This window comes from Marmota monax, unplaced genomic scaffold (assembly GCF_021218885.2).
Source record: "Marmota monax isolate L192 unplaced genomic scaffold, Marmota_monax_Labrador192_F-V1.1 WCK01_AAM20220418_F8-fsc00086, whole genome shotgun sequence".
Classification (NCBI taxonomy): Eukaryota; Metazoa; Chordata; class Mammalia; order Rodentia; family Sciuridae; genus Marmota; species Marmota monax.
Genome location: NW_026693086.1, coordinates 4,527,269 through 4,543,360, shown reverse-complemented (window position 1 = coordinate 4,543,360; position 16,092 = coordinate 4,527,269). Strand labels below are relative to the sequence as shown.

The 16,092-nt window shown below is 61.3% G+C and overlaps 1 protein-coding gene across 3 annotated transcripts in view; it reads right to left on the bottom strand.

Annotated features, from left to right (window-relative positions):
• Katnip (katanin interacting protein) overlaps nt 1-16,092 on the bottom strand; it is a 143,049-nt gene that overhangs the window by 39,022 nt on the left and 87,935 nt on the right. For all 3 annotated transcript variants that reach the window (XM_046454569.2, XM_046454568.2, XM_046454571.2), the window contains 6 exons: nt 15,168-15,352; nt 14,343-14,408; nt 13,581-13,687; nt 12,122-12,224; nt 7,931-8,146; nt 1,339-1,476 (listed from right to left, as the gene is read on the bottom strand). In XM_046454569.2, coding sequence (XP_046310525.1) covers nt 1,339-1,476; nt 7,931-8,146; nt 12,122-12,224; nt 13,581-13,687; nt 14,343-14,408; nt 15,168-15,352 — 815 coding nt within the window. The remainder of the gene's footprint in view (nt 1-1,338; nt 1,477-7,930; nt 8,147-12,121; nt 12,225-13,580; nt 13,688-14,342; nt 14,409-15,167; nt 15,353-16,092) is intronic.

The window sequence follows — 16,092 nt, the reverse complement described above, 5'->3', positions numbered from 1 at the left end:
GTCCTCTGAATGAGCAGTCACAGAGACACCTCAGGCTCTGCCCTCCAGGTGCCCACAGCCTGGCAGGGAAGGCAGGGTGACTCGGGATAGTGGGGAATGGGACATGTGGGGTGCAGTGCAAAGGGCAGGGGGCAGGGACTCTGCTATCACCCTCAGGGCCTGACCGCGGTCCTCAGGTGAACGGGGGCCTCTGAGGGTCTGAAGCAGCAGAGAAGAGGGACGGCCCCCGGGGAGGGGCCGCTGGACGGACCACAGGGCAGGGCCTAGAGTCGGGGCACACAGGCGGCCTCGCGCCTGCACCTGGACGCCCCTGCAGCCCTCCACCAGGACCACAGACTCCTCTTCTGCCTCTGCTCCTGGGAGCTGCAGCCTCTCTGCGCCCAGAACCTTCCGGAACCTGCCCGATCCCCGTGTTCCATGCGGTCGGCGGCCGGTTCCAGCCCAGAGAGGGGTCTTACTGGAACCGCGTCGTGGTCTGAAAGTCCCTGGGGTCTTCACCTCAGGAAGGCCAGGCGACCTCGGATTCCTGCCCCCGGGCGGGGCTGGCCCAGGCCCCTCCTCACCCGGCCACAGGCTGCCGCAGTCCCCACCGCTCCCCAGTGTCCCTCTGATAAGACTGAGGCTGGGGACGGTCCCTTGTCACCTCACCTGACCATGGCCTCCCTGACAGAAGGCCCAAGGGCAGGAGTGGCCATTCTCGTCCCTCAGTCCCTCTGTCCCTCACCAGAGGGTGGACAAGATGGCAGACTGCGCCCTGCCCTCCCCCCTCGCTCTGCTCACTGCTGAATCCTGGGGTGCAGGCAGGTGTGAGGGCAGGACGGGAGGCCGGGGCCTCAGCCAGAGGGCCCTGCAGCCTGCGGTGACCATTCAGCACGACTCCACACACCCGGGAGCGGGCTGGACACAGGGACTCTCGGGCCCCGCCTCACGTCCGCTGAATTTGCGTCACTTAGGTTACCATGTGGGAAGCGACAGCTTAGAGAACGGGCCTGAGTCTGAGGGCACGGCTCACACTCATGCGAGGCTGGCTGGCTGTGTGACTCGGGCAGGTTACATAACCTCTCTGTTTCCTTCACTGTAAAACCGAATCTCGATTTCTATTTTCCCAGTCTCCCCAAAGTGGCAGGGTGTGGGGGTGCTAGATGACATCACTTCCCCCACCACTGGGAGCTTGTTCCCCTGGCTCTGACGGAAGCAGGTGTGAAGTCTCTAGCAGGCTTCACAGTGGCACCCACGAGGAAGAGCAGCCGAGCCCCCTCGTACCCCTCAGAACCTCAGAAATCAGGTGACGACACTTCCACCACCAGGTGCCCGCGAGGAGCCAGAGCCGTTACTCACGCCGTCCTCTGTCCAGTAGTTCACCACCTTGACCTTGGCCAGACGGAAGTCGGGGTGCCGCCTCGGGTTCCGGATGACAAAACGCAGCTGGAGTGGCGGGCGGAAGGGGCAGGTCCACACCGGGGGGTCCCTCTCGCTCTGCAAGGCCAGCAAGGGGGGACTCGTTAGGCGGGTCTCTGCCTCTCTCCCAGGCACCCCCACAGTGACCCTCAGGACCCGGGGGCTGGGCGGCTCTCCAGACCTGCGCCACCTGACCTGCGCCTCCCGGGCCCGGCCTGTCCCTGCGCCTCACCATGGGCCCAGCCTGTCCCTGCACAGAGCTGCCACCCGGCCGGGCTCTGCCCGCCAGATGGAATTTGAAATGCAGCGGGCTTTACTTAACCGGCCTAATCGGCTTTGAGGAGGGCTCTGGGCAGGGACAGGCACTGGGGAAAGACAGGCAGAGCCACCACCTGCGGCCCTGGGGTCACTGGCCAGCGGTGCCTCTGGCACCTGTTGGGATGGGGACATGGCAGGAGCCTGGGGTTGTCTGTCCACTCGGGGCAGAGGGCAGGGCTCAGGTCATCTCCACTGGCACCAACAGGATATCAGGTCACGGGTGCTTTGGTGGCAGACGGAGAAAGTCACTCAGGGGACCTCCTCAGCTGTCGTCACCACCCTGTCTCTCTGGACGTCTACAGTCCAGGGAACAAAACCCAAAGCTGCACCCAAAGGTGTCCACGCCGGGCCTCTGCAGCCGGCCACGCCCTCCCGTCCTGGGAGAGCCAGACGCAGGACGCAGGCCCACCGTCACCCCTCCCTGACACAAGGGCTCTCCTCGGGGCATCTGGCTCCTTGAGTCCCCGAGCGGAGCATCTGCCCAGGCGGCTCACGGGCACTGCTCTCCCGCCTGGGTCAGCGCCTCTCAGCCTGCGCCACACTCTCTCCAGAACCGGCAGCCCTTGGCAGGGTCCTCGGCTCACGGCCAACAACAAGGACAAAATGGAGACGTGACCCAGTGAGCGGAAGAGTCAGGCGTGCCTCTTGACACACAGGTGTCTCCCGTCCAGCCTCGCAGAAGGAAGCGCCTGCTGGGCTGGGCTGGGCCCGCAGAGGTGCGGGATGGCTCAGGGAATGAGACAGAGCAAACTTCATCACCAGTTCTTAAAATGGGGGAGATTTTCGGGAGCCTGAAGCTGGAAGATCTCAAGTTCAAGGCCAGACTAGGCAATTTGGTGAGGTCCTAAGCAACTCGGGGAGACCCTGTCTGAACATAAAAAAGATTTAAAAGGGCTGGGGACGGGGCTCAGTGGGCAAGCACCCCCAGGTTTTAAACGGGGAGTTTCCCCAAGAGCCATATTTCCGGCTTCTCTGCAGACTTGGGCTGGGTGGTAGCTCAGGCCACCGCCGGGACCCGTGCACGCCCTGGAGCCAGGACTCCTTTGCCACAGTCCCCACCACTCCCAACTGCCTCACTGCCCTCCTGTGTCCTGTAGGGCCCACAGGCATCGGGCTGGAGTCCTTGTTTAGAGGCTGAGCGGTTTCAGCAGGTCCTATCTGAGCCCTCTGCCTGCCTGACACCACCCGGGGTCCCTCTTCCTAAGAGGAGCATCGCCCTGCATTGGGAGCATCTCCTAGAGTCCCCATCACCGGGGACGGGCCTGCGGCTGGACAGAGCCAGGCAGGAGGATGGCTGGTCCTGGGGCCTTGTTGACTCCAGGAGATGGAGGCCCAGGCTCCAGCTGTGGGGCAGAACACGGGGACTTGTTTTGGTGACAGTGGTGCCCTTCAGGAGGGAGGAGGTGGCCTTTGTTAAGGGCGAGAGATGAGTTCAAGGGGCTCTGACTTACTCTGGCCAGTTCCTCGAGCTGGGCAAGAACTGTCAGTGCCCGGGCAGCCACGGGGGTCACCATCGCAAAACCCCAGGGACCACTCTAGGTCCTTCCCGGGGCCAGGGCCTGAAGTGGGTCACTGTGATCACTTGACAAAGGAAGAGATGGCAGGCTGACCCCGTTCCCTGGGTGGGAGAGTCCAAGAGCATCCACCTGCGGACAGCCCTGGGCCATCAGTACGGAGCCTCTGGAGTGTCCTGTCCATGGGGGGAGGCGCGAGCTGACCCCCAGGGCCTAGCCACCACAGGGGATAAGAAAGTGGGCAGCCCAAGGATCAGGCCACTTCCTGAAACCCCAGGGCACAGGCACGGCCGGGACCCCCGGCTCTGGGCCCCCAAAGTCCTACCTCCAGGCTTAGGCCCAAAAGGGACCCGAGGAGGGAAACGCAGGCCGCGCGTGAACACGGGAGGCGAGGGCGGTGGACAGGCCCCTGTGCCTGCCCACACCTGCCCACCAAGTGCCGCGTCCCTGCTGGGGGCAGGACGTGAGGAAGGGGACCGACGAGTCTCAGGAGCTGCCAGCACAAGAGCCACATGCTTCCCAGGACAGAAATGCACAGGACAGGCACCAAGGTAGAGCGCCAGGCGTTCAGCGTGAGGGGACACGAGGGAGGGAAGGCCTCTCGACGAAGGCCACTCCCTGACTCTAAAACCAAGGCAGTGGACCGCCCGCAGGCCAACACCCGTTTAATGAAGAATCACATGAGAAGGGAAAGACTGCTGATGGGCACGGCCCTCGGCATGGACCCCAGGGACGCTGGGCGGGAAACAAGCCAGTCCCAGAAAGGCCACGGACTGTGGGAGGCTTTGGGTCTGACTTAGTCCCCCCATTAGGGACTGAACCCAGGGCCTTGCACACGTGCCCCACCACCGAGCACACCCCCAACCCTTCTGATTTTGAGACAGGGTCTTGCTAAATTGTTGAGGCTGGCCTCGAATTTGTGATCTTCCTGCCTCAGCCTCCCAAATTGCTGGGAGTACAGGCGTGTGCCCGTCCAGCCCAAACTCACAATTTAAAAGTGTAGAATTCAGGGTTGTTGTTTTTCTAGCATATTCACAAGGTTGTGCAACCATCACCACCATCTTTTCCCAGCACATTTTCACCACTACAAAAAGAAAACCTGTCCCCATTAGGAGTCACTTCCCACTCTGGCCTCTCTAGTCCCTTGTCATCGCTCACTGCTTTCTGTCTTTATGGATTTGCCTGTTGTGGCCACTTTGTGTAAGTAGAATCACACGTGGCCTCCACGTCTGGATTCTTTCACGTGGTGAGCAGGTGAGGCTCAGCCACGTTACAGCCTGTGTTAATACTCCACTCCTTTTATGGCTGCATAATATTCCACTCTAGTGACAAACCATGTTTTACCATCTGTCCATCAGTCAATGTATAGTTGGGTGGTTTCTATATTTTGGCTATTATGAACAATTCCACTAATTAACATTCATGTACAAGTTTTTTAAATGAATACGGTCATTTAAAATACTTTTTGCCAGATGCAGTGATGCACACCTGTAATCCCAGTGGCTCAGGAGGCTGAGGCAGGAGGATCACAAGTTCCAAGCCTCAGCAACTTAGTGAGGCCCTAAGCAACCCAGAGAGGCCCTTCTTAAATAGAATATTTTAAAGGCAGGGGACGTGGCTCAGTGGTTAAGGGCCCCTGGGTTCAATTCCTGGGTTAAAAACCACAAAACTCTTTATTTGGAAATAAACACAGACTCATAGGACATCTGCGTATTTGAAGGCTCTGGGTGGTGGGCCTGGGGACCTGGGTGGACAGAGATGCCATTTACTGAGCACAGGAACAGTGGCGGGGACAAGACGGGAGGCACGTGCTGAGGAACTAGAACTTAGGTTCTGATCTCGGAGTCTGAGGCCTAATGGCTGCCTGAGGAGCTGCCTGCTGGTGGGGGACGTCCACGTTGGGCACTCAGAGGGGCCAGGCTGGGGCACAGATTTGGAGTCACCCTGAAGCCGTGGGTCAGGTGTGGCCAGGGAGAGGTGAGGCGCAGAGGGAGGGGCCTCCTGGGCCTGGCTGCCCAGGGCTGCAGCACGCCCGGCCCCTCCCCGCCCCCAGACTCTGCCGCCGCCTGGGCAGGTCCCTCCCCCTCGGGGCTCCTCACGGTACCCGGGGGACCACGGTAAGGCTCGCGGGGGTTCACCAGGCTGTGGCGGCACACGCGTGTGAGACACGTCCCCGATGGCCCAGGCCTCGCAGGCTTCCAGCTCCAGGGACAGCAGGAAGGACCAGCCCCCCCCCCAGTGGGTCCAGAAGGCCAGCAGTCGGCCGGCACAGCTGCCTGTGTCCCAACCTCAGTGAGCCCGACAAATAACCCAAACCGATCGAGGCCACGGACCAGTGTCCCCTCGGCCACCACACGGCAAAGCCCATCGCCTCTGGGGACAGAGGGGCAGGACAGCGAGGGCCAGAACTGGCCCCATCAAGCCCAGCTGTGCGGCTCATGGCCCGCGTGCAGTCTGGGCCAGCTGCAGGTTTCCAGGGCCCGCTGCCTGCTGCCCAGGGGCGTGGGGACGGGGCGTGGGGACCGGCCAGGGCTGCTCCAGGCCCAGCAGCCACCACCCTCCCTGCTGCTGGTCTGGAGGGGCTCGGAGGCCCCCCCCCTAGCTGTGCCCGGCTACTGCACAGCTGTCCACCTGTCGGCAGGGCCCCCCAGCCCCGCAGGCATCTTGCTGGAGCTGAACCCAAGCACCTGCCTCTGGCCCTGGGCGGTCCACTGGGCGGTCCACTGGTGTCCCTCTGGGTTCTGGACACCTCTGCAGAGCAACCTGGGGACAAGCTAACCAGCCCACCCAGCCACCCTCCCCAGCACCCCTTTCGTGACAGTGTGTCCCCCCCCATGGCCAGGCTGGAGCCACAGGACTGCTCTACCCAGAGGCCGCGGCAGGACAGTCTCCCGGGGACACCAGGACTTCCCAGCAAGCCCTCAAGTCTGGGCACTTCTCTAGCTGAACCTCGTTCGCTGCTGTCCACCCCTAAAGACCAGACCCCCGTGCTCAGCGTCTCGGATACCACGGGGACCCTGGCATGACCAGGAGGGCGTGCCCTTTGGCCTTGGCACTCACAAGACGTGAAATGAACTTGCTTTTAAATATTGGCCTAGGGCTGGGGCTGGGCTCAGGGGCCGGCCTGCCTAGCCCTCGTAGGCGCTGGGTTCCGCCCTCAGCACCACAAAAAACATTAATAAAGATGCTGAGCCACCCACCACGGAAAGTGAGTAATAAAAAAATAATGATTAGGGGAGGGAGACTCACGTTCGTGGAGGGAATTTACACCCGTCCCCTCCCCACCCAGCCCCGGCCCGCGGGGATCTCTGTTTCTCAGGACTCCCCCGGACACGATCACGAAGGACGCTGAGGGACGGCACAGGGACAGCAGGGGGCGACGTGGCTGCCGTCCAGCTCAGCTCAGGGTCCCTGCGCTCTCTGCCCATCTCTCATGTTTGGACAGGGCTGGCCCCACCTCCCAGGCTCATGCCATCCTGTGCCTGCCTCCGAGGCACTGGGACTGCCAGCGAGGGCCACTGTGTTGGCTCTCGCTCTCGTGTCCAGCGTGGAAGTGACAGGACGGGGAAACCAGCGCTCAACACCACAGCTCTCCAAGGGACAGGAAGGCGCTGAGCGTCGGATGTGTCAGTGCGCACCCCAGGACAGGGGGCAGGACCTGGGGGGCACCCCAGGACTGGGGGCAGGACCTGGGGGGTGGGGCACCCCTGGCCTGGGGGGCAGGACCTGGGGGGTGGGGAACCCCAGGACTGGGGGCAGAATCTGGGGGTGTGGGGCACCCCTGGCCTGGGGGGCAGGACCTGGGGGGTGGGGAACCCCAGGACTGGGGGCAGGACCTGGGGATGTGGGGCACCCCTGGCCTGGGGGGCAGGACCTGGGGGTGGGGAACCCCAGGACTGGGGGCAGGACCTGGGGGTGTGGGGTACCTCAGGCCTGGGGGGCAGGACCTGAGGGATAGGGTACCCCAGGACTGGGGGCAGGACCTGGGGGTGGGGAACCCCAAGACTGGGGGCAGGACCTGAGGGATACGGTACCCCAGGACTGGGGGCAGGACCTGGGGGTGTGGGGCACCCCTGGCCTGGGGGGCAGGACCTGGGGGATAGGGTACCCCAGGACTAGGGGGGCAGGACCTGGGGGTATGGGGTACCTCAGGCCTGGGGGGCAGGACCTGGGGGGTAGGGTACCCCAGGACTAGGGGGGCAGGACCTGGGGGTATGGGGTACCTCAAGCCTGGGCAGGTCCTGGGGGGCAGGACCTGGGGTGTGGGGTGCCCTAGGACCAGGGGTCAGGACCTGGGGGATATGGGGTACCTCAGGACTAGGGGTAGGACCTGGGGGACAGAACCTGGGGGGCAGGCCCTGGGGGTGTGTGCCCCAGGCCAGGGCGGCTCTGCAGGAGGTGGGCCTGGTGGGCTCCCCCACCCTGCGCTGTCTGCCTGGGGCCCCGCCCAGGCCCCTCTCTAAGCCGCAGCTCTTCATCTACCACATCAGGACACTAACGACCCCCGAGGCCCTGAGTTTGGTGGTGACTGTGGACAACGGGAGGCAGACGAAAGGGCCGAACTGTCTCCCAGGAAACCGGGGCAGGGTGGGCGGGGCCAGGAGGCGCCGCAGGCCCAGGGAGGACACCCAGCCCAGTCACGAGGGCAGAGGAAACCCCAAACCCACGGCCAGGCGCCGACCCCGGTGGCGTCCACTTACGGCTAAGTTCCTGTTGACCAGACTGCCCAGCTCCCCTGGGGAGCCGGAGCTCCGGACGGCCACGTCGTGAGGAGACACGTAGAGCTTTGTGTTGCTCACGTCGAAGAACTCGACCTCCGTGAGGCCCACCCGGGACACGCTGCCCCAGGTGGACAGGATCTCCATGGTCACACAGACGGCATCGCCCATGTCCCCTGGCGCCATCCTCCAGTTGTCCTTCAGGAAGAGAAAGAGACCACCAAAGGATCAGACACCGCGGCCCGCGTCCAGTCTGCCCCTCGGAAGGGCCTCGGCAAGGACACTGACCTCAGGGTCTCGGCTCCCTGTCTTTACCACGAGGACAGCACCCCGGGCCAGGGCTGGGCTGGGGGTCAGTGCAGAGCGCTGGCCTCCCACGTGCGAGGCCCCGGGTGGGATTCTCAGCGCCACGTAACAACAGATAAATAAAATAAAGGTATCGTGTCCCTCTACGACTAAAATAATGACGATGGCAGGTCTGCTACCCTGGCTGTAGATCTGCAAGGCATCTGAAATGCAGGGCCAGGGCCAGGCTGTGGCTCAGTGGTCCAGCACTTGCCTAGCACGTGTGCGTCCCCAGGCTCCATGCCCAGCAGTGCCCCAAACTAAAACAGCAAAATAAAAGATAACGACTGTGTTCCCCACGCTTGGTGAGCACTGTGTTTAAAGGTTTGCCAATAAGTAGAAATGTTCTGAAACCATCCCTGTCGGCCAGGCACAGTGGACCAGGCCTGTAATTCCAGTGACTCGGGAGGCTGAGGCAGGAGGACTGCAGGTCGAGGCCAGCCTCAGCCACTTAGTGAGGCCCTCAGCCAATAAGCAAAACCCAGTCTCCTGATCAAGAGCAGGAAGGACTGGGAATGGAGGTCAGTGGTGGGGTCCGCGCTCCTGGTTGAGTCCTCAGCTCATCTGCCCCAGGCGCGTCTCCCCGTCCCTAGGCAGGCACGCTGGATCTCAGAAGGACACTCTACTTGGAGAAAGGGAGGTAATTAAACCAAAATGGGGCCATGAGGGTGGGCCCCAGTCCAGCGTGACTGCTGTCCTCATAAGGGGAGGAATCTGGCCCGGTCACATTGCGGGTGACAGTGATAAGGGGCCAGCTGCACCCACCGAGCGAAGCCCTGTCCACTCCTTGACCTTGGACCTGTGGTCTCCGGAAATGCGAGAAAATCAGCTACTGTCAAAGCCACCGAGTCTGTGCCTTGCCCTGGTGACCTGGGCAGGCGGCTCAGTGAGCAGCCCCGACGCTGCCTCAGACCAGCCCCTCGAGGCCCAGGTGGACAGGAGAGCGGGGACCCACAGGAGGCTGAGCAGGACACCACGGCACCGGGCCCTGGGCCCCTCTTCCCTCACACTCTGTCCCCCGGGGACTCCGAGGCCGCTTTCCCGGGCAGGCTGAGGGCCACCATCTGCGTGAGCGCCACCCACAGCGGGCAGCCGGGGGGCTCTCCTGGCCCTCGGGCCGACTGCAGCGCTGGTCGCCTCGGATCAGTCACTCGTAAAATGGCGCTTTCCCTGCGCACGCGTGCCCTCTGTTAATTGGCACCGTGTCTTTCGCGGCCGCGAGCAGGACGCAGCCAGGGACCAGCGGCTGCCCCCCACTTGTGTTTTTAATTAATAGCCAGCGAGACGTGCTAGGGCTCCCGGCGTGGGCTTGGCCGCCGGGCGCCACGCGGCAGGAATGGGAAAGCAGATGGAGACGGGAGGAGAGGTCAGCTCGGCGGTCAGCCACATCGCTCCTCAGCCTCCTTCTCCCCCGCCTGGGTCCGAGGCTCGGGCTTGCAGCGTGGCCCAGCTGAGGGCTGGCTGACTGGGGGACTGGCAGGGCATGAGCCTGGAGCCATCCAGGGCCCTGTGAGCGGTCTGGGAGGTGCTGGTGGCGGAGAGCAGGGCCAGATGGAAGGACGGCTGCCCGCAGAGGGGCTGCTGGACCTCCCGCCCGGAGCCGTCTAAAGGTGCCAACTCCCGAGCTGAGCTTCTAAACGAAGCTGCCGGAGGGTCTGTTAATTAAGGAGGCGTCACCACCCGTCAGTCTGGCACCTGGGCCTTCTGTTGTCTGATGCAGGATCCCTCCTGGGGGAGCCGCGGGGACACAGCCGGGAAGCGCTGGCCCCTGCCGTCCACTGCCCTCTTGCGGAGACCACCTGATTTTCCTGTGGAAAAGTCACCTCTCTCTTTGCTCAGCCATGAAGGACACGAGGACTGACCCTTTCTGATCCCTACGGGCCCAGAGAATCAGTGTGTGCTGTCCTCTGGGCCACCCAGGAGGGAGCGGCTCAGGGGGGCACATAGCCAGTGTCATGCCACCTGCCAGGCTCAGCTCTGTGGAGGGCGCGCTCCTGACAGTGGGTCGGAGAGGGTGGGGTTGCTGTCCCAGCTATCCATGGACCTCGGGGACAGCAGAGCTGGGACTGGCACCGTGGGCGTGGAGCTCAGAGGTGCAGAGGACGTGTGGGGACGAGGGGACACATACAGGGGCCCTGCAGGTCCAGCCCCACCAGCCCTGCCCTTGCACCTTCCATGACAAGCTAAGCCCAGGGGCAGACGGACGTGGTGGGACACACACCTTCTGCACAAAAGAGAAAGAATCCTGCGCTATCTGCCACCCTGTGGTTCACTGTCCTGCTGTGGACGTGGCCAGGCTCCAGCCTGGGCTCACATCGAACTTGGTGAGGATGACTGTCACCTGCTGCGGTGAACTTAACCGCTTCATATGTCCACCTGAGGCTCCTGACCACAGCTTGTCCTGGGGCCTGGCATCATGTGGATACGCCACACTCTCCTGGTGAGCCCCATCCTCAGGCGACACAGGTTATTTCTGTGCATTTCCCCAAACCCTAACCCTAACCCTCACCCTAACCCTAAACCCTAACCCAAAACCCTCACCCTCACACTAATCCTTACCCTCACCCTAACCCTAAACCCTAACCCTCACCCTAACCCTAAACCTAACCCTAATCCTAAACCCTAACCCTAACCCTCACCCTCACTCTCACCCTCACCCTAACCCTCACACTCACTCTAACCCTCACCCTAACCCTCACACTCACTCTAACCCCTAACCCTAAACCTAACCCTAACCCCTAAACTCTCACCCTAACCCTAACCCTAACCCGAATTCTAAACCCTAACCCTAACCCTAATCCTCACCCTAACCCCTAAACCTAACCCTAACTCCTAACCCTCACCCTCACCCTCACCCAAACCCCTAACCCTAACCCTCACCCTAACCCCTAACCCTAACCCTAACCCTCACCCTAACCCTAACCCTAACCCTAATCCTCACCCTAACCCTCACCCTAACCCTAACCCCTAACCCTAACTCCTAACCCTCACCCTCACCCAAACCCCAAACCCTAACCCTCACCCTAACCCCTAACCCTCACCCTATGACGGTTCTCTGCAGACAGCTCTGCGCCAGGGTCGCTCTTTCTTTTTTTGGGGGGGAGGAGGGTACCAGGGATTGAACTCAAGGGCACTCGACCACTGAGCCCAGGCCCCAGCCCTATTTTGTATTTTATTTAGAGATGGGGTCTCACTGACTGGCTTAGTGCCTTGCTGTTGCTGAGGCTGGCCTTGAAATCGCAATCCTCCTGCCTCAGCCTCCTGAGCTGCTAGGATGACAGGCAAGGGCCCCCACATCCAGCCAGGCTTTCTGTTGGGTGGTCTTCTCAAGGGGAGGAGGTAGGCTTGCTGGGCTTTCCAAGGCTCTCCCTGCGCCTGGCCACTCTGCTTTCTGGGAGAGTGCCATCCGTGCACACAGCCATCAGCAAGGCACGGCAGGTGGGGCTCAGTGTCACCTTGGGGGCCCTGGAGATCACCTGTCATCAACAATAATTGGCCAGTGCAGCTACCAGATGGGGTGTTGGGGTGGCTCTAGTTTGCACGTCTTGATTACTGGCAGCGTGGGGCATTTTCCTAGGGCTCACGGGCTCTCTATATTTCCTCTTGCACGGACAGACTTCCTTCCAGAAACTTCTGGCCCACACCTTGCTTTCTCTGCTTCCACTGCCCAGTCATGCGTAGGACTGTGCTGGGGAGGAGGGGACAGGGGGACTCGGGCGGAGATGCTCAGTGGCCACCAGCAGAGGAATCCCACCGCCTAGGAATGAGTGGTCTCCGGACTCCCCCCGGCCTTCAGGGAGGCAGTGATCGTCTCTGCCCGGCTCTCACCTCTGGGTCCTGTGCTCGCTCCTTGCTTGAAACAACAATCCCGCTGAAATGGGCGGAGTCACTCTCGATGGCCTGCAGGACTTCCAGAAGCTTCTGCTGTTGTCTGAAATGGGATTTGTTTTGGTGTAGGCAGGGACAGAGACACACAGAGCACATCCCTGTCTCTTCCTTTGTAACAGCTCTATGTCAGCGAGGACATCAGAGCCCAGCTGGAGACACCGTATGGAGCAGAGCTGTGCAGCCAGCTAGCCTCCTGGGCTGGCCTCCTGATCAGGCCTCCTGAGCTGGCCTCCTGATCAGGCCTCCTGAGCTGGCCTCCTGGGCTGGCCTCCTGAGCCGACAGGGAACTCACTAAGACTCAAGAGCAGGGTTCAGCTGAACTCAGGTCTGGTCAAACTCAGCCGGTGGCCTGTTTCGTGTGACCCACTAGCTAAGGAAGGTTTCATGCTTTCAAAGTGTCATTAAAGCAAACCACACAACGCCAAAACAGCGGCCAGGTCACAGGCCTTCCCGTCTGGCCCTTTACAGAGACCGCTCTGCTCCCCTCATCTCGGAGGACAAAGGTGACCCAGCAGAGGGGGCCGGTCACTCCCCACTGAGCTGTTGAAGGCCAAGCACCCCCAAGTCTGGGCAGCAAGGAGGGTCTTGTGGCGGAGAAAGACACCCAGGTGCGTGGCCGCCACAGTGGACCACCAGTGCCCCCAGCCTCGCGGCCAGGCCTCTGCGCGGGCAGACAGCTCTTATTTATGGCCGCCACAGAGCACAGCCAGGTTTCCACCTGGGTCTGAGGAAGCTCGAAGGAAGGGACGGCTCTGCCCTGAGCCTCTTCCATTTTTTGACAAGTTATAAACAGGAGCCCCCTGGGCGTGCGCAGACCTGGGGCCACACAGCTTTGCTAATAAATTCCTCCTTCGAAAAGAGGAAGCGCCCCCTCCCCTTTCTGCACGGACGCAGTCTCAGCTCGGGGCTGCTTGGTGACCAGCACGCAGGCAGGATTTAGGCACCCTCTGCCCCTCAGCCTGGCTTTTGCACAGTCTGCAACACACACAACCCTACAAGACAGACCTGGGTGCGTGCCTGTGTGCCAAGGCTGTGCCAGGCCCCAGGGGGTGCATCTTTCTGAAGATTAAGGGAAGCCTTTGTTTTGATAATGAAACATGACAATTTCTGAACCTGACGCTACAAGACAAGGGACAAATGCTCTACCTGGACGAACTTGAACAGAGAAAAGGAGTTTCCAGGTCCGTGGCAACCTTGAGAAGGCTGTTTACACAGCTGGGGACCAGGGGAGCAGGCTGAGAGTCACTTGCCTGAAAGAAGTCAGGCCAGTTTGGGGCTTTGGGCTGGACGGGTGCAGAAGGAGGGTACAGTCTAGAGTGTCACTTTCAAATGGCCTGGCATGACAGGGAGTGGCAAGAAGAAGCAGGGCGGTAAGTCCTGGGGCCGCCCCCGTCTGTACCTGCTTCCCCAGAGGCCGATTCTGTCAATGGCTTGGTCCACGGCTCTGGCTCCCACTGCCGTCCCCGGGGGCTCAGGACTGCTGGTCACTAGGGCCTTGGGAGGCGGCTGAGGAGGGAAACAGTCAATTAACAGACGTCCACGCAACACTCCTGGCCAAGACGACGGGCCACTGTCAAAGGCACATGCCCCTCAGGCCATCGTCCTGCCCTGGAGACAGGAAAGAACTTGCAAGAGTGACAGTGGTCAGGGCTGGCCGACCCAGAGCCACCCCTATGAGCCCCGTGTTCCAATCTGGGGGTTCCTGGGACAACTGCTTCAGTGAGCTACTGGAAACTTTCTCACATCAAAAGTTTTCTATTTCACTGTGCACCGTGGCGCACGCCTGTCATCCCAGCAGCTCGGGAGGCCGAGGCAGGAGGATCATACTTCAAATCCAGCCTCAGCCATGGCGAGGCCCTAAGCAACTCAGTGAGACCCTGTCTCTAAGTAAAACACAAAACAGGGCTGGGGGTGTGGCTCAGTGGCTGAGTGCCCCTGAGTTCAATCCCCTCAAAAAACCCAAAAACCTTTCTATCTCAGTGGAACTCCAGCTGTGTCCAGGGCAAACCAGGCGGAGTCCAGTGGGAACCCTGGATCCACCCCTCCAGGCCCAGACCCCCAACTGTGGAGCGGGCAGGGTGCAGAGGCCCTGCTGGCCATGGGAGGGAAGGCCCTGCAGAGCCATGGGCACCCGGAGCTTTGGCTTGGCTCACCCACTGACCTCAGTGGCCTCCTCCTTGGCGGGCAGCAGACTGCTCCATGGTTTTGCTGGTGGCCCCTCGGCATCCTGGGAAGATGTCGTCACACGACGTGAGGTCAGAACAAAGTCGTCACCAGACACTCTTCACTCACAGAAGGGGGCAGAGGGGCAGAGACCCCAAACCCCCAGACACAGTGTGGGCGGAACACAGCCCCAGGAAGGGACCATAGTGTCCCCTGATGGCCCTGAGGGAGTCTGGGCAGCAGTGGTGGTGGGTAAAGCCAAGCAGACCTGGGCCACCATCTGAGCAGGCCACCTTGCTCCGTCAGGGGCCAGTGGCCACCAGGGCTAAATGACTAGCCCTGCCTGTTTCAGGGTGACTGTGGGCACCAAGTGGGACAAGGCTCTTGGTGGAAGAGACAGAAACGGGCTTTGAGCAGGGACATGCGCATTGAGGACCCCCAGGGCCCTCCTGTTAGCAGCTCAAGGCCAGGGAGGCTCGTGAACAAGAGGAGCGGCGAGGACCCTGGGAGCCTGTGGGGCTCAGGCTCGGGAACCGACATCGGCAGAGAGCCAGAGCTTGGTGGCCGCCCTTCTTTCACGGACTCCGCTGTTTGCAACCCTGGTCCCGGGTAGCCAGGGCTTGCAAGGAAATCAGCCACAACGAAGGCAGATCGCACCCAGGGCTTCCAGAAATGGGCAAAAAAGCTACAAGACGTTGGTAAACTGGGGCCTGGCAGGGCGGGGAGGACTGTCCCAGGTCAGGGAGGCCGCGGGGCCTCTCTCCCCACAGGCTCTTCCAGCTGCTGCTCAGACCCCGCCCGGCCCCGCCCCCTCGCCAGGCACCTGTGGGCCGGTGGGCGGGGCCTTCCCGGTGGGCGGGGCCTTCCCGCCGCGCAGCGCCCTCTGCAGGGCGGCGTTCTCCACCTGGATGGCGCGCAGCACCTCGGAGGCCGCCTCCTCGGGGTCCGCGGAGGTGCACACGGGTTTGCGGGTTGCTGACAGCGGTCGCTCTCGCCTGCTGCTGGGTCCTGGGGAAAGAAAACAGGAGGGCGCTGCTTTGGATCGTGTTCTCGGAGCGCAGCTCGGGATCTATTAGACCCGACTCAGGAAGATTCTCTAAATGACTGGCTGGTCCTCTCCCAAAATGTCAAGGTCGCCAGAGACAAAGCCAGCCGGAGAACCCTCCCCAGCAAAGGGGACCAGGAGGCAGACAGGCACGTGGTGCAGCCGTGGCCCTGGGTGGGAACAAGATTGCTGTAAAGAATGTTCTCGCGCCAGGTGGAGGCACCTGAATCCAGCCGGCGGGTGGCGCGGGTAACAGTGTCTTGAGAATGTTAAACACTGAATTTCCTAAGCCGACTGTGGCAATGGGACACGTTCCGGGAGAGACAGACTGCAGTGTTGGGGGTGAGCAGGAATGATGGCTACACTTAAATTCAGATGATTAGAAAAAAATTATAAACAAGTAAATTTGAAAAAATGTACACATACATTAGAAAATCTGAGCACGTGCCAGCCCAGTGCAGGATAGGGCAGTGTTTGCATATAACTCCCTGACCTTCCCATGTACTCCAAATCATCTCTAGATGACTGACAAGACCTAGTAGAGTGCACATGCTGTTTGGCATCGCAAAATGAAAAAATGTTCACCACCATGAATCCTCAAGGAAATGCAAATCTAAAGCCCAAGGAAGCCGGGTGTGATGGCGCATGCCTGTCATCCCAGCAGCTCAGGAGGCTGAGGCAGGAGGATCGCAAGTTCAAAGCC